We start from the raw sequence: 16,362 nt of genomic DNA on the forward strand, positions 1-16,362 counted from the left end.
CGAAGTTGTCGACTTCTTCCCCTACCTGAGCGGTCTCGGAAGCGCAAAGGCGAGAGTCTTATGGTCAGATCAACGCCCGTCAATGCACGGATGGCCGGTATCGTGTGCACGAAATCTCCAGACGTAACCAGACGGTCGGTATTCTGAATGTGCGGAATCTGGGGAGTGCTCATCAGGTTCGTCAAAAAGGTTCAGCATCTACAAGGATGATCGCGGTCACAGGCCTGTCAAACAGCTGCGAATGGACTGCGGGCACAGCTCCATCCTGTGCTTCACCCACAGTCCCTTGCGATAAGGACATTACTCTTCAGGATCACGGGTCTGCGAGCATTGGGCGGTCCTGGATGCGGTAGGAGACGTGGGTGCAGGTCACAGCTCTTTGGAGCAATAATGGTGCAAATGCCCAAAGCGATGCTGACATTCTGTTTTGCGACTCCCATTTCTTTCTCGTTTCACTTCATGCGCTTGTCATCAGTACGAGAAAGCTGAGACGCCGCCATCATGGGCTACAGCGGACACACTTCCGGCGAAAATGTTGTGATTGTGGTCAATTTGTTCACGGTCATTGCGGTTTTATGCTGCATTCTTCGGCTCTGGACGCGCCTACGCATTTCAAGGCAAGCTGGTATTGACGATGCCCTCGCCGCAGTGGCTGCTTGTCTAAACATCTTGGTCAACGCCTGCATGTGCATGCAAGGTCAGTGAGAGCTTTATCGAGTGCTGCGTGGGAAGCGATGACTGAGTATGTGCAGTAAGATACGGCATGGGAAGACACATGGACTCTCTGACACCAAACGAGCTTGTGCATTCTCTGATCTGGTTCTACGTCTCGATACCGGCGTATATGGGGTCGCTCGGCATCATCAAGTTATCGATCGTGTACCAGTGCTTGCGCGTCTTTGGCCACATAGATTGGTTCCGAAAAGCGAGTATATTCATGATCGTACTCCTGGCGATCTTCACGGCTTGGAGCATATTCATCAGTCTATTCCTCTGTCGGCCAGTCAATCATTTCTGGTACCCAAAGCGGCCAGGCAAGTGTTTGAACAAGCTGGCAATCTGGTAAGACTCGCTGCACGTTCAAACGAATTACAAAAGCAGGTGAGCTGATTGTCACACTGTACCAGGTTCTTCATCGCGATCTTCAGCATCATCACCGACATCGTGACGGCCATCCTTCCCGTGACCGTGGTCAGAAGCCTCCAACTCCCGCGAAGGCAGCGAATCTTGCTCAGCTGTGTTTTTGCCCTCGGCGGAATCGTCTGCATTATCTCACTCATCCACTTTCACGCACTATATGCGATCGCTAAAGCCACCGACCCCAGCTACGACAACCCTCTCGCGGCACTTTGGGCAACAATGGAGATCAACATTGGCCTCATAGCTTGCTCTCTGCCCGTGCTCAAAGGTCTCGTTGGCCGCTACTTCCCCAAAATGTTCGCGACGTTCGGCAGCGGTGTTGGATCCGGTGGTGGCGCCGACGGTTCGTATGAGCTTCGAGGCCGGTCTTTGCAGACTATTGGAAGTGCGCGAGCATTTCGGAGTAAATCACAAGGAGGCGCTTCGTTGCTTGGGAAGAAATATGGCGTTATGGTTACGGCGATCGAAGCTGAAGGAGAAGAAATGGAGTCGCATCGGGATGAGAAGCGGTTGATGCCGCCTACCAATGGTATCCAGGTCACGACTACTATGGAGCAGAAGGAGGAGGCGAAGCGGAAGAGTACGATATCTAGGGCCCCGACGAGGCCTAGTGATAGTGGCGAGGAGTTAGTGCCTTGCCCCATGCCGGCGCACGCGGTGTAGGATTGGAGATGGACTACAGAGGATAGTGATGAAAAGTTGAGCTTTGGAATTAATGTGCCCAGGAATGACGTCTTGTACATTAGCTTGTATGGTTATATGACAATATATGGATGACCGAGTGCTCTCTGTGGCGGCAAGGTCTGTGACTTGACACTGAACCTGAGTTCGCACACCCGCCAGAAGAAGTTTCCACTCGCTTCTGAGCCTTTCAGGTAGACGTCGTTGGTGGCACCCATATTATGCTTGTTCTCGTTTTCAGGGCCGGCGACGAAGTCGATTCTGAGGCGGCACTGCTTGCCGAAGAAGAGGTAGTCGCCGTAGAAGTAGTATTCACGGAAGCAACCGGTACAACCAATACAGTAGAAATCGTCGTCATCGCCGGACCCGTACTCGTAGAACTGGACGTAGGCTTCTTCTCACAAGATTTCGTCTTGGGCTCATAGCCATAATCTGGCCAGAAGTACGGATCCTCAGGTTTTTCGTGTTGCCGTATGTCGTATTGATCTGGGGGTCCGGCTGGACACAAATTGAGCACGTTGGGATAATGTACTTCGTCTTTGAGCACGTCGTCAAACTGCTGACACCACACAGCCATGCTGTGCCCTCGTACACGCTGTTTCGTCACTGGGTCCATGAAGAACTTCTTGATGCATTGATTGGCGTTCATTTGCCAGTTTGCCTTGGTAGAGGGACACATGTTAGCTTCGGTTCCATTGCCATTTATTCAAGGCTTGCGCTTACCTTTTCGTGTGTGTGTATGGGCAGCCCTTTGCACCAGGCATTAGGAAAGACTGTAATATTGCAAAGTCCATGTCTTGTCAGAAAAATATCGGTCCTCTGATTTCCGCATCCGTCCCTTCAGTCACAATTTCCGTGAACAGCATTTGGGATCACCCAGTTAGCACTTTCGACTCCTTGGTAGATGTTGTAGTGGTAGCTGTCGAGTCCCACAGGAATCGGATAGCATGGCGTACCCCGATTGGCAGCGAATCTCTTTCTTGAATTGAGCACGTACTGACAGTCATTATCATCGTAGGTAAAAATGTCGAACTGGATGGGGTTGTTAACAATTCCTCCATTCTCTGGTGGCCTGATCAGCGGCGGTGTTGGCTTGTCTTTGTCATCATGTGCGAGTGTAATGGGGCCCAGGAGCAGAAGTGTTGCGAGCAACAGCGTCGTGAATGCTGACAGCATTGCGACAAAAATGACGTTCCCTTGAATTGATTCGCTTCGCAGCTATTAGAAGTCGTATGCTCATCTGGATCAGAAGAAGCGGCCGTGGTGATAATTTTTCATCCCCGTCGAGGGCTGCTCAAGTTGACAGGCTTTTTTTTGTCTGTGAAAATGGGCTTCGCTGGGCACAGCTGGCAGGATTTGGCTTCAGGTTCAACCAAATATGTGCCTGAAGCACATCGAGAGCGGAAGCTTGCATCAGATGAGGCCGCGCGCACACTCTATGAAAGCGTCAACGCGTCTTTTGCTCGCACGTGGAATACCTTGCGGGATGAAATGTCCTCCAGGGCCTGCTCTCGACTTCCGAGCGCCTTGTCTTAGCGAATACGGTGTGACACATCTATCGCTGGCGGCTCAGTATCCATCCTTGAGCATCGCACTGCTGTAGCCGTGGTCAACATCAACCATGACTGATTCATACTGATGGCAATCATGAGCATCTTGTCTCAGCGTAAACTGAGATGAGCATCGTCCGCAAAAGCGTCAATGTGTACAGAAAACATATTCCACAATGTCGCAGTACGTAAATCAAACCCAGTCACCAGTGGGATGATATTTTTGAGCATTAGTGAGTGTGCGTGTAAAGAGGAGAAGAGAAGGAGCGTCATCTGCACGTGAAGTCGTGTTGACGCTCTGACCATTTCGTTCCACGACCTTGCAGCAGCCGCGACTGCTCAACTTCGTGGTTCGCATTGCTCGAAACAAACGAAGAAGACACAACACGATGGCGACCGCTCCCGCTCCGCGCTCAGAGCTACCTGGCCTTGACACCGCACCAGATGTCTACGAAACATACGTTGACGACGAGACGACCGCAAGCACAGCTGGAAATCGCTCGTCCCCCACACTGCCTTCGGAGCCTTCAGACACGAGCGCCGATGAAGAAGACGATGACGACTTTCGCGGTATCAGCGCACGAAGATTGCATGTCAGTGGTGCGCGCTTGCGTTTTGGCGAACAGAGTCGTGTTATCGAGACTAGAGGAGCAGACTTGAGCGACAGAGTCGATGGCCGGCGGAAGGGGTATCGTGTGAAACGCGGTGGCGCACTGCAGGACGACGATGAGACTCTGGAGGCGAAGATTGCAAGACTGCGTAGGGAAGTCGAGGAATGCCGGGCAGAGGCAGAAGCCGAGAGGCGGCAGAGGAAGGCAGACACTGACAATGAGGATGGAGAGGATGACGATGGCTATGTGGATGCTACCGAGAAGCTATGTGAGATGCTTGCTGAAGCGCAATTACCCGAGAAAGCACGGAAGAAAAAGGGCCATGCCAGGAACAATAGTGGCAGCGTCTTTCATGATGCACCATCAACAGCTATACCGGACAATGGGACCGATCGGGAGGGCGATGCGAGGGATGAGCACACCTTGACGAAGGTCTCAGCTTTTGAAGCCAGGCTGGCTGCGTTGGAGCAGTCACTGGGCATAGCATCTTTGGACTCGATTACGGATGCAGACAGCGCATCCACTCCATTGCTGCCGACTCTGACGCTACTCGATCACCAGCTTGCCAGCTTGACCACTGCAACATCACTGGGCTCACTAGAACAAGCCACATCACGCATCCAAAAACTGAAGTCAGAAGCACACAATCTTGCACAACTACAAAGAGCTGCGGTCAGCGCGAAGAGCACTCCAGCCGGATCAGACGATGAAGAAGAAAGCGAGGCTCCACCGCTGCTGTCATCCGATGACATGAAACGTCTCGAGACATTATACACCTTACTACCCAGTCTGCAATCACTCTCTCCTATCGTACCGCCGCTTGTGGAGCGGTTACGGTCTCTTCGAACGCTGCACTCGGCAGCCGCCAACGCAAGCCGAGACCTCGACGATATCGAAAGTAGGCAAGCGGAGATGGACAAAGAGCTGAAGATGTGGCGAGAAGGGTTGCAAAAAGTGGAAGAAGCTGTTGAGCAGCATGGCCAGGCGAACGGGAGAAATGGGAATTTTGTCAAGGGCTGGGTGGAAGACCTTGAGGCAAGAGTGAAGGCGCTGGGCCGTTGAGGTATATCAATCTCCATACTTCAATATTCACGAATCACGAGTTACACGCGATGCGCTGCTCAGTCGCAGCGTCACGAAATTCACGCGGAGGCTGTAATCGGCGAGTGCACTGCGACACGGTCCCTTCACGTTGGCTGGTGACCTCTGTTGACAATTTGCAGAGCACGAACCTCCCGCTCGTCGCAGGACATGAGCAGCGCGCGCGATCTTGGATCCGAACATCCAGTTCGTTGGCAACGGGTGTTAAAAGAGCCGACATGGATTCAACAGGCTAAGAATCAAGCCTGCTCAGGTCTAGAGCGTCGTGCCTCGCCCTGCGGGCTGCCGCCAGCATCTGGGAAAGTCCGCAGTCAAGCTAGGTGAATTGCGTACGAGGAGGTACAAGCTATTTTGTCGCGCCATAAGCAAGTCTCTTCAACGTCGAGAGTACAGTAAGCGGATACCACGTTGGAAGAATCGGATGTGGTTGCTCTCCGGATGCGGTAGTGTCAACAAACTCCGTACGGCAGAATATCGGTGTGCGTGGTGTCCACGGAGTGAGACTTGAGTGAGACTTATACGAACACGGGCCATATGGCGCCACGGAACAATAAAAGATGCCAAACATAAGCACCCAAGAGCACGCAGACTGGGTTGCAACTTCAGGCCAACTCCACGAAAATCACAATGCGCGTCTCAAGTCTCCTTCCATTCGCTAGCACGGCGCTCTGCGCAGCGGTATGGGAAACCCTCCCACCCACTCCAGCTCTTCCGGCTCCAATTAGCGAAGCTAGGACAGCAATCAACGGGGTCCAGCTCTGGTCGCAGAAGTACAATGAAGCTGCTGGCGGGATCCCGATCGTCTTCATCGCAGGTGGTCTAGGCTACTCCGCATACTTTGGCGATGTGATCTCCAGAGTGTCGAAGAAGCACTATGTCATCGCAGTCGACCGTCGTGGCCACGGACGTTCCACGTATCTCCCAACGGACTTTACCGGCTTTGAGCAATTCGCCAAAGACACTGTCGACCTCCTTCGTGCGCAAGGCGTGGAGAAGGCATACTGGCTCGGCTGGAGCGATGGCGCCATCACGACCTTCGCAGGACTTCTGGACCCAGCTATCAACCCTACCATCGCGAAGGCATTCGCATTCGCCGGCTCCCAGAAACCTTCTGATACGAATGCCACTTTTGGCGATACTCAGATTTTCTCGGAATTCGTCGCTCGCTGCGGAACAGAGTATGCTAAACTTCAACCAACGGCGAACTTCACGGATTTCGCGTTGAAGGTTCAAACGTTGGAAGGCACGCAGCCGAACTGGTCAGATGCCAAACTAGCGACCATTGATGGCAAAAAGGTGACGATTGCGGAGGCGCAGTATGATGAGGCAGTGAACAGTGGTGTGCCTTTCCACCAGCATCAAGTGATCAAGGGGAGTGGATATGTCAAGTTCACGGATGTGAGCCATTTTGCTCCACTGCAGGATCCGGATCAGTTTGCAAAGGCTGTTTTCGACTGGGTGGGCTGATCGTCCAAGTTTCCGGCGACAGAGCAGACGTCAGGATAGGAGGCGGTGGCTCCATGGAACTGGAGCAGAGCAGCCGAGCCGCGTGAAGAGCGCTGTAGCAGAAAGGCACGGAGACAGAAAGTACCTTGCATATCACTGGACTATAATCCTTCGTCAGCTTCGACACAGAATAGCAAAAGCCACGTCTTCAACACCCTTGCCAATACCAGTTCCTTAGTTGCTGTCCTCCAGAGCGTTGCAGATCCGCGTTCTCGCCGTCCTACCCGCAGCCTGCAGTAGCTTGGCAACTTTGCATACTGGCGACGGAGTGAAGACCGTTGGCTGAGAGGGCGATATCCAGGAAAGATGCGCTGTCAGCTGGCAAGAACTGTGCATCTCTTTCGATTAGCTTGGGGCACTGTCTCCTTTGGCGAACGCATTCTGGCCCCACTGCGTCCGGCATAGACTGCAGAAAGCGCGTGGTAGGCAGGTGGAAGAACGTCAAAGACCGAGCAGGTTAGCAGGGCGTGCCTCGGCTCCGTGGGTATTTCCTGACCGCGTTTCGCCTAGGCTGGGCGAGTAGACGACGCTCTGATGTGATGGTGCGTTGATATCATCACATGGGACCGAAAATGAGCCGGGATAAATTGTATAGCATATGACCCGCCGGGCTGCACTGCTCACGAAAGCAGCAGACGGCGACATTTTGCAAAGTGAAGACGCAAAGTGAAACGCCAAAAAGCTCAAGCTCCATTTCTCCACACGAGCCCGAGACGCGCCTTCCGTTGCCGCGTCTGGCGGAGACCCTGGCCCACTTGCTCCACGAATTTACATAACAGCCCACTGAGCTGTCCCGCCAATGTCATCTTCAAACAACAACTCCAACCCTTCCAAACATCGACTCCAGCAACTCAAATCGCAACTCAATATGGGGTCTGTTGGCGACAACGTGGCTACGGCCTTCACGCAGGATGTCGTGCCTCTCGCACCAGAGGATCCGCTGTTCGGATTGATGGCCGCCTACCGCAAGGATACCGATTCGAAAAAGATCGATTTGGGAATTGGAGCATACCGCGACGACAATGCGAAGCCTTGGGTTCTTCCCGTCGTGAAGCAGGTAAGCTAGTTTGGAGCACAGAGAAAGAGCCCGAACACTGTGGCGAGAAGTGGGCAGACACCGCCCTCGATAGTGGGCAGCATGAAGGAGGCGTTCGAGTCATACATTCTGTTCATTCGAGCTGGCGATGCGAGACAAACACCATTGTCGAGGATGCATCTACGAGCTCCAACAATGCGGAAGTCGGAGCATGCACTCCTTACTAACATACACTTCAGGCAGACGAACTCCTTCGCAACGATCCCGACCTCAACCACGAGTACCTTCCAATCGCCGGTCTCCCCGACTTCACCTCCGCCTCTCAGAAGCTCATCTTGGGCAAGAACTCGCCTGCCATCGCCGACAAGCGTGTCATCTCACTGCAGACCATCTCCGGCACGGGAGCTGTGCATCTTGGTGCCCTCTTCCTCGCCAAGTTCTACAACCCAGCAAACGCAGAGGCGAAGGCGGTCTACGTCAGCAACCCAACATGGGCAAACCACAACCAGATCTTCGGCAACGTCCGACTGCCAGTCAAGCAATACCCATACTTCAGCAAGCAGACCAAGGGCCTTGATTTTGAGGGCATGATTGGTGCCATCAAGGACGCACCAGAGGGCAGCGTGATTCTGCTGCATGCATGTGCACACAACCCCACGGGCGTGGATCCCACGCAAGATCAGTGGAAGGAGATCGCAAAGGTCATGAAGTCCAAGAAGCACTTCCCCTTCTTCGACACTGCTTACCAAGGCTTCGCATCTGGTTCGCTCGAGAAGGATGGCTGGGCCATCAACTATTTCGTCGAGCAAGGATTCGAGCTCGTCATCGCTCAATCCTACGCCAAGAACTTTGGTCTGTATGGCGAGCGTGCAGGCTGTTTCCACTTTGTCACATCCCCGGGCTCCAGCGCAGCAGAGACAACACAGCGTGTCGGATCGCAACTGGCCATTCTCCAGCGTTCGGAGATCTCAAATCCGCCGGCGTACGGCGCCCGCATCGCATCGCTTGTCCTCAACGACGACAAGCTCTTCGCACAATGGGAGGAGGATCTGCGCACCATGTCGGGCCGTATCAAGGAGATGCGCAAGGCTGTTCGCACACGTCTCGAGGAAGCCAAGACCCCGGGTACATGGAACCACATTACCGACCAGATTGGCATGTTCTCCTTCACTGGCCTGAACGAGAAGCAGGTGGAGAAGCTTCGCAGCGAGTACCACATCTACATGACCAAGAACGGCCGCATTTCCATGGCAGGTCTCAACACCAAGAACATCGACTACTTTGCCAAGTCTGTCGATGCTGTCGTTCGCGAGACATCATAGAGGTTTGACAGGACTTCTCTTTACGGTATGTGATGAGTAATGGCACGAGAGCATGACCAGGCACGAAGCAGAGTTGGTAGAAAGTTGATAGAAATTCAGGGCCAGGGGCCCTAGCTTCAACACAAAAGTACTGTTGCTGTGCAATGATGAAACTTGCTTTTCTCTCACTCGTTCTGTGTCCCGATGCCGTTCGTTGCTGTCGTATTCTCTTCCCATCATGCTCTTCGCAGACACTTCTTCCATCCACCTTGGAAGTATTCTTTCAGTTTCAAGCGTTCAAAGCCTTCCCGCCCAGCCAAACCAATTTCAAGCAAATAATGTTACTCGCCCACCACGCCACGCCTCGCAGCAAAGCCAATTTCGCATCCGTGATCAAAACATACGAAGCAACATATACCAATCTCGCAAGCGTATAATACGCTCCTGTCCTATTGATCGCCTCTGTTGGCAAATGCGCCACGTGAGCGAACAAAAGCGCCCCAACGAAAAGCGGGAAATGCTCCACACTATTCTCATGAGCGGATTGGACGCGAATGACCTGATTGAGTTGTTTTTGGGTGATTTTCCCTGATGCGACGGCTATAGGATTCAACAGCGCAGGCGTTAGCAAGTTGTTATGCATGTTGGAGTTTGGGAGTATTGGGGGTCCGGGCTGACCTTTTGGTCCGTATTTTGTCAAGTCTTCGCGCGGGGAGACTTGGTGGTCGATTTTGTAGTGCGATTTCCACGGCCGAGTGGAAATTCCGGCGTAGGCGAAGAGAAAGTGGAAGATTATGTAGGAGGATGTGAGGGATGGTGGAAGGGCGCCGGGAGGCTGGATGCCGAGGAAGAAGGTTTGGAGGGTTGTGAGGATGGAGGACATTGTGTTGGTTAGGATATTTGATGAGGAGTCTTGTTTTGGTTTCCTAGGTGATATGCGATGCGTGATGCTTGCAGGAGTAGTGCGCGTATGGTTTTGCTTCCGTCTTGCGCTGAGGCTGGCAGGATTTTGATTTGGTGTGCAGTTTGATCAGAATTTGATGCGGGTCCGATGGAGCTGCTGATTCAAGGCAAAATGGCAGTAATGGTTTCCGATAGGTATCTACTGTACAAATATACAACCGCCGTGTGCACGTTCCAGGGTGTTCAATTGCTGCCTACTGTACGATGTAGCGACGTTTGCAGTCGTGGAGTGTGCTCTTAGCGCACCTCGTTCTCGCGCAACGCCCGCAGGATCTCATGAGATCCATACAGCCTCGGGCCAAGCTTGTGAAAATCACAGAAGTCAATTCGAACCTCTCTACATCAGAGATGAAGGAACTCGGCTGACCAGTATTTCACGCGCTGACACAGCATTGGAAGTTGTCTTCTTCCTTGTGACAGTCCATGCAGGGGACTTCGGCGTCGGTTTCTCACGTCGCCGAACAATCGCACAAGTCGTCTTACATAGCCGATGCCCGGACCTAAGCTCCGGGCTTGACATCACTAATGGCGATCTCGTCCGTTGACGACATCCGCCTTGGACGACCTGAGGCTTCTGATTGTCTATCACGAACAGCATCTGGGCTCAGTCTATTGCCACCGGCTCGTGTAACAGCCACAGCACGGAGCGGCGGTTCAGAGAGTGGCTATGCGGCACGGGTGAGCCTGATTATTCACCTCAGAGCACAATGCGACTGGCTTTCATAACAATCAGCCGTCTCCAGCTACTTTTTCGAGGATAGTCGTGTCGGTGGTATGTCTAGACGCTTCATGTTGCTTCGACCGATGCCGTAGTCATGGGTTTATATCATGACAGATGTAGTCGCATGATAGCATCTCGTCGCGCTAAGTTGTAATATTCTCAAGCGGACTCAATTCTTGTTTCTCATGTCTCGGTACAGTGATCGTAGCGTTACCACATGTCGGAGTTGCAGGTCAGCATATTGAAAGTTTCCTTGCTGCTGCCAATTACTGACAACACGCAGACGTCGAAAGCTGAAGTGTGATCGAGGACGGCCAGTCTGCGCGAGGTGCAGAGAAACGAGCTCCCTGGTAAGCTTGGTCCCGTTCTGAACTTCCAGTTTGGTGGGAGTCGCGTGCCTTTAGGAGATTTCTAACATAGCTGTAGTGCATATATGAGGAGAAGTCTGGCAGAGTCACGACAGAGTACCGCTTCGTAGGCAAGTGCTGAATGTTCGCACAGCTGCTTAGAATCTGCAGCTAATGGTCTTAGATCAGACGCCCGCAGCTGCCGAAGCCGCGAATGCAGTCAAAAGAAGCGCATACTCTGAATGCGAACTACTGCGAAAGATCCAAGCGCTGCTTGACCGATTGCGAACGACCACAGAGATGCTCTTGCAGCAGAGGTCGCTCGGCGCTGCGGAGGCTGAGACTGGAACCAACACGCCGAGTTATTCCAATGCTGCTAGACAGCGATCAGCACACCGAGTCAACCTGTGGAAACTCTTGAGAGAGGATGCGTCTGAGCTGCACAGCACTGTCAGCACGGGAGATCAAATCTCAGGCCGACCCAGTGCAACCCCATCCACGGATACGGAGCAGTCCAGGACCTCTACCAGTACTGAAGCTGCATTGCATGAGAGCGAGGCAGACCAGCACATTGACTTGAGTGCAGCCGATTGGGGAGGGCTTGAAGAGTTCTTCCCAGAGCTGCAGCATCCGGAGCATCCTAAAAAGTCTGCAGATTCAGAAGAGTGTTGAGCCCATGATGCATTATCTTCCTTGCGGATTCTTTTCTCAAGAATGGGGCTGCTTTGTGGTTCTCTAAAGTTGCGGTGTAGAACAATAAGCGTAGATTCGCGTGATTGACAATGCTCGAAGGAGGTAGCTCTCATATGAAGAAGTCCCAAGCCACCAGAAAGCTGCAGAAGGCGCAGGTCGACCAGAACAGTAACTGAGCAGTGCTCCGCCGCTCGCTCGCTCGCTGGAGCTCCTTGTTACCTCTGCCCACATTCTCGGTCGTCAAGTACGAGTCTTGTACCAGCTGCTCGATATGCTCGCTCTGTTGTTGGAGGTTGGCATGTAGAGTATTGTGCAGCTCGCTAATCTCCAGGATACTTTTCTCCGCGGTCCTTACCTGGTCCAGCTGATCCTCATAGTGCTTGAGAAGCTCATTGTTCTCCTCTGCGAACAGCTGGAGCTGTTCTTCACTCAGCTCTTCTCGCCCTGTCGAGTCAGGCGTTCCGCTTTCGAGCTCAGCAGAGAAGCGCTGCCGTTTCGACGGGCCTGGTTGAGAAGACACCAGAGATTCGCTCACGAGGTGAGATGTGGCACCGCCCATCGCTGACTTGGCCAACATAGATTTTGTCTTCTCCACTTCTCTGGTCAAACGTATGTCCATCATTTCACTCTGCACCCGTCCAGCTTCTTCCAGCTTCTGCTGCAAGTACAGAATGATGCTCTCTCTGACAGCGAAGACGGTCTTTCTGGCAGCCTCCTCAAGCTCTTCTTCGGGCAATTTTGCAGTTTGAGCTCCGCCTGCTGCCCATCGCCCGAGCCCCATCAAACCGCCTTGGGCACGCTTGCGCAGAGCGACAGAGTCCAATGTCTGGTTCCGTACATCCTCAGCCTGTTTGAGCCCGGTGATTTTGGCATTGAGTTGTCGCAACAATTGCTTCGACTGAGCATCGATAGCCTCGCGTTCGTCGTCTGTCAAGGGTCGAGCGCTGTCGCTCACGTGCCGTCGTCGAGAGGGCTGTGCTGTTGAGAGGTAGGCTGGGCGAATGGCACGCAGTTCTCGGTTCAGGTCTGCTATGCGTGCATACTGGGGCGGATATTAGACGGGGCCTATGGCAGTTTCCATAGCATACATACTATGCTATACGCTTCCTGCAGGAAGGCGTTGATGGCCTGAAGATCATACTGCTTGGGCAAGACCGGCTCAGCGCCCTTTTGCTTCAAGCAGATGTTGAAGTCTCCTGTAATGTCTGTCATGGCAGCTCGTCCATGTAGTGGGGATGTGTTGTGGACAAGTCGGAAGAAAGTTGAAGACAACTTGACATCACAAGCCTGCTCGAAGCTGCCTGGCGCGGCGTCAAGTCCGCAGCGAATCAGGATAACTGCAAGCTACGGACACGGCGACGACAACATCAGATTCTACGACGATCAACTTCACATGCGCATTGAGCTGAAGACGTTGCGTGAACATCGATGCAACGACCGTGTCGGGTGCAGCTCTCAATCATTGGCTCGGCACGCATATGGCTGGGCGAATCAACGAGGCTCAGTGACATCGCAGCCAGGACATGGTCCAACCCGACTACATTTATATTATTTCGCGCCTGCCACCCTCCAACCTCATCTTCCCGTCTCCAACGTGAATGTTCCCCCTGTTCGAGCTCACGACGGCGCCTGGCATCACTCTCCCCGATTGCGCTCTGTCAACCGACATCGTCAACACGCATCATTTATCTAAGCCGATACGCTAGCGAGCAAGAAGATCTCGTGGGGTGCTCCGAAGTTCATGACTGGCCAGGAGTTTCACTCAATGTGACATCTCTGCCAGATCCCTTGGGTATCGCATTGGCATAGACACATGGTATAGTGGCATCGGTGAACGCCGAAGCAGGCCGGCCTGCGCAAAATGCGTGAGAATGGTCTCATGCAGCTCGCTGAGGACAAGCGGGCAGGATATACCCGAAAAGGAAGCTGGTCCTTGAGTGTTGACAGAACTGCATCAAATACCGCGCAATGTTAAGGCGATCCAAGAGAGCGATGTCTGCTCGAAGGTGTTCTAGGTCATTGGCAAAGAAGGAGAAGCATGGCGGCAGGAAGAGCTGCACCGACACGTGGTGAAGAGGCGCCGCATGATTGGAGTGGAAAGTTGCTCGCCAGCCGATGCGAGGCGACGCCCCAACAGACTTTGCCAACACCAGCAGCGTGCGTTTCGATGGCACATCAGATCGCACCTGCTCTCGCGGAAGACGTCGCTACAGCAATTTGTAAACCACGGTTTGCGCTTCAGCCTGGTGGCCGCGCTGGCCATCGTGAGCGCATTCGATTAACTCAAGGTCAGACGTCGGAAACAAGTGCGTAGAAGCTCGCGCAGTATCTTGGGCTTCGACAAGATCATCTGGTCGTACCCACTTTGCAGCTATCGAACTTCGCCGAGGAAGCCTTGGATTCTCTCAGCGCTGTCTGCCAACCCAGAAGACCGAGAGCCAAGTACAGTACCCAGGAATCCAACGACGAGCGCTGCTACCTGTTGGTGGTCCTGTGAGCCACGGGCAAAAACGAATTCAGCCAAACATCCGTTCGCCACGAGGGAAATCGTGCCTCCTAACACCTCATGGCAATGCTTGGTTTCTGGGATCGATCTGGCAGCGGCATAGGTTTTGCTCGTGCTGGAAAGCCCTTCCATCTCATATAAGTACAGCTGAAGGTAGGGATTGCCTCGCGTTCTGTTCATTGCAAATCCACTCTTTCTTTGGCACGAGCCCCTCTGTCGTATACCGTTTCTTGACAGTATCTCGACACAATGGCTGCTCTTCCACAATACAGCTACATTTTCGGCCTCGGCCTGTGTTTCGCCTTCCTTGATGCGTGGAACATTGGTGCTAACGATGTGGCCAACTCGTTCGCGACTTCGGTCTCGTCGAGGTCCTTGACCATGATCCAGGCCATGACCATTGGTGCGGTCATGGAGTTCCTGGGAGCAGTGCTCGCGGGGTTAGTATGAGACGCCATTTCACATGTACAACCAACTGACCACCCCTAGTAACCGTGTCGCTGGTACTATCCGAAACGATATCATCCAGATCAGCGAATTTGAGGAGACTCCTTCTGTGCTCATGCTGGGAATGTTGTGCGCTCTTATCGGTTCCTCCCTCTTCTTGACCCTTGCTACCAAGATCGGTCTTCCCGTCTCAACAACACACTGCATCATTGGTGGTATTATCGGTGTCGGATTCGCGACAGTCGGTGCCAATGGCGTCGACTGGAGCTGGGAGGGTGTTTCTCAGGTTTTCGCAGCATGGGGTATCGCGCCTTGCGTTGCTGGAGCCTTCGGCGCGCTCTTGTTCTTGTTCACCAAGGTAAGCTCAAGCATAGGGTATTCGCTGCGTTTACTTCAGCTAATCACTTTCCAGTATGGTGTTATGAAGTCCAGGAACCCGCTTATTGTTGGCATGTGGACGATCCCAGTCTTCTTCGGCCTCACTTCCGGTATCCTGACCATGTTGGTCGTCTGGAAGGGAGCTGCATCCCTCGATCTCGATGACTGGGGAGTTGCACCAACTGTCGGTACCATCTTCGGTGTCGCCGGCGGTGTTGCGCTCCTGTCTGCCCTGTTCCTCATGCCATTCATCTACGTTCGCTTGGTCAAGGAGGACTGGAAGCTCAAGCAATGGGAGATCATCAAGGGTCCTCTCCTCCTCCGCCGTCCAGACGCTGGTCCAATCCCTGAGGGCATGCGTCTCGTGCCAGACTACTACGCTGGCCACAAGACGCGCTCCGAGCTCGACAGCGAAGGTCGCATGATCGTCAACGACCGCTCCAGTGACGAGGAGTCTCTCGACAAGACCCAAGTCGATGTTGACGGCATCAGCACCGAGAAGCGCCGTGAATCCTACGTTCATAATCCAGCCGTCGCCATGGCCGAGAAGCCGGCCGACCCAGCCGTGCCCGAGGTCAAGCCCAAGTGGTGGGAGCCAGCTCAGCTCTGGAAGACCGCCAAGTGGACCTTCTTCCGCGGTGTCATGATCGACATTGTATCAGAACAGAGTGCAACAACTCGAAACAATGAGCCCAAGTTCCTGCAACGTTTACTGGTTGGCAAGAACCTTGCAGACAAGCACGCGCGCGTAGAACACTACGACAACAAAGTTGAGCATTTGTACTCTTTCCTCCAAGTCATGACCGCCGCAACCGCATCTTTCGGTCACGGAGCCAACGACGTCGCCAATGCCATGGGCCCCCTGGCCGCTATCTATCAGATCTGGCAGACCAACACGGCAGGCGAAGACTCTGAGGTCCCGATTTGGGTTCTAATTTTCGGAGGTGCTGCTATTTCCATCGGTCTCTGGACATACGGCTACAACCTCATGCGCAACTTGGGTAACCGCATCACCCTGCACTCCCCAGCTCGTGGGTTCTGTATGGAGCTTGGCGCAGCTGTCACTGTCGTCCTGGCGACCCGTTTGGCCCTCCCAGTGTCCACCACACAGTGTATCATTGGCGCTACAGTTGGTGTCGGTCTCTGCGCGGGCGATTTCCGCGCTATTAATTGGCGTATGGTTCTGTGGAGTTATGCGGGTTGGTTTATTACCTTGCCGTCGACTGCTGTGATCTCTGGATGTCTTATGGGTTTCGTCATTAATGCTCCCCAGTGGGGTAGGACGCCTGCCGCGATTGTCTAGACGAGTTTAGATATGATGGTCTGACCTTACGAGAACGATAGCATGTTACTGTCGCTATAGATGTTTACGAGATCGTCT

The 16,362-nt window shown here is 53.4% G+C and overlaps 8 protein-coding genes across 8 annotated transcripts; 5 read left to right on the forward strand and 3 right to left on the reverse strand.

The window, feature by feature from the left end:
• Positions 1 to 501: 501 nt before the first annotated feature.
• On the forward strand, positions 502 to 1,803 carry CKM354_000707200 (uncharacterized protein; the record flags this gene model as incomplete). Its single annotated transcript, XM_044802411.1, has 3 exons — positions 502 to 697; positions 753 to 1,062; positions 1,128 to 1,803. 3 exons carry the CDS (start codon positions 502 to 504, stop codon positions 1,801 to 1,803), a joined length of 1,182 nt encoding a protein of 393 aa, XP_044658346.1.
• Positions 1,804 to 2,011: 208 nt separating this feature from the next.
• Positions 2,012 to 2,997, reverse strand: CKM354_000707300 (uncharacterized protein; the record flags this gene model as incomplete). The annotated part of the gene is made up of 3 exons (XM_044802412.1): positions 2,012 to 2,482; positions 2,545 to 2,594; positions 2,670 to 2,997. 3 exons carry the CDS (start codon positions 2,995 to 2,997, stop codon positions 2,012 to 2,014), a joined length of 849 nt encoding a protein of 282 aa, XP_044658347.1.
• A 763-nt stretch (positions 2,998 to 3,760) lies between these two features.
• Positions 3,761 to 5,044, forward strand: CKM354_000707400 (uncharacterized protein; the record flags this gene model as incomplete). The annotated part of the gene is made up of 1 exon (XM_044802413.1): positions 3,761 to 5,044. The coding sequence occupies one exon, from the start codon at positions 3,761 to 3,763 to the stop codon at positions 5,042 to 5,044; it is 1,284 nt and encodes a 427-aa protein (XP_044658348.1).
• Positions 5,045 to 5,710: 666 nt separating this feature from the next.
• CKM354_000707500 (uncharacterized protein) lies at positions 5,711 to 6,550 on the forward strand (the record flags this gene model as incomplete). The annotated part of the gene is made up of 1 exon (XM_044802414.1): positions 5,711 to 6,550. One exon carries the CDS (start codon positions 5,711 to 5,713, stop codon positions 6,548 to 6,550), a length of 840 nt encoding a protein of 279 aa, XP_044658349.1.
• Positions 6,551 to 7,388: 838 nt separating this feature from the next.
• Positions 7,389 to 8,947, forward strand: CKM354_000707600 (uncharacterized protein; the record flags this gene model as incomplete). The annotated part of the gene is made up of 2 exons (XM_044802415.1): positions 7,389 to 7,646; positions 7,865 to 8,947. The coding sequence occupies 2 exons, from the start codon at positions 7,389 to 7,391 to the stop codon at positions 8,945 to 8,947; spliced, it is 1,341 nt and encodes a 446-aa protein (XP_044658350.1).
• Positions 8,948 to 9,215: 268 nt separating this feature from the next.
• Positions 9,216 to 9,809, reverse strand: CKM354_000707700 (uncharacterized protein; the record flags this gene model as incomplete). The annotated part of the gene is made up of 2 exons (XM_044802416.1): positions 9,216 to 9,526; positions 9,605 to 9,809. The coding sequence occupies 2 exons, from the start codon at positions 9,807 to 9,809 to the stop codon at positions 9,216 to 9,218; spliced, it is 516 nt and encodes a 171-aa protein (XP_044658351.1).
• Positions 9,810 to 11,759: 1,950 nt separating this feature from the next.
• On the reverse strand, positions 11,760 to 12,862 carry CKM354_000707800 (uncharacterized protein; the record flags this gene model as incomplete). Its single annotated transcript, XM_044802417.1, has 2 exons — positions 11,760 to 12,692; positions 12,743 to 12,862. The coding sequence occupies 2 exons, from the start codon at positions 12,860 to 12,862 to the stop codon at positions 11,760 to 11,762; spliced, it is 1,053 nt and encodes a 350-aa protein (XP_044658352.1).
• A 1,543-nt stretch (positions 12,863 to 14,405) lies between these two features.
• On the forward strand, positions 14,406 to 16,284 carry CKM354_000707900 (uncharacterized protein; the record flags this gene model as incomplete). The annotated part of the gene is made up of 3 exons (XM_044802418.1): positions 14,406 to 14,596; positions 14,646 to 14,961; positions 15,016 to 16,284. 3 exons carry the CDS (start codon positions 14,406 to 14,408, stop codon positions 16,282 to 16,284), a joined length of 1,776 nt encoding a protein of 591 aa, XP_044658353.1.
• Positions 16,285 to 16,362: the final 78 nt, after the last annotated feature.

This window comes from Cercospora kikuchii, assembly GCF_019650295.1.
Source record: "Cercospora kikuchii DNA, contig_00004, whole genome shotgun sequence".
Lineage (NCBI taxonomy): Eukaryota > Fungi > Ascomycota > Dothideomycetes > Mycosphaerellales > Mycosphaerellaceae > Cercospora > Cercospora kikuchii.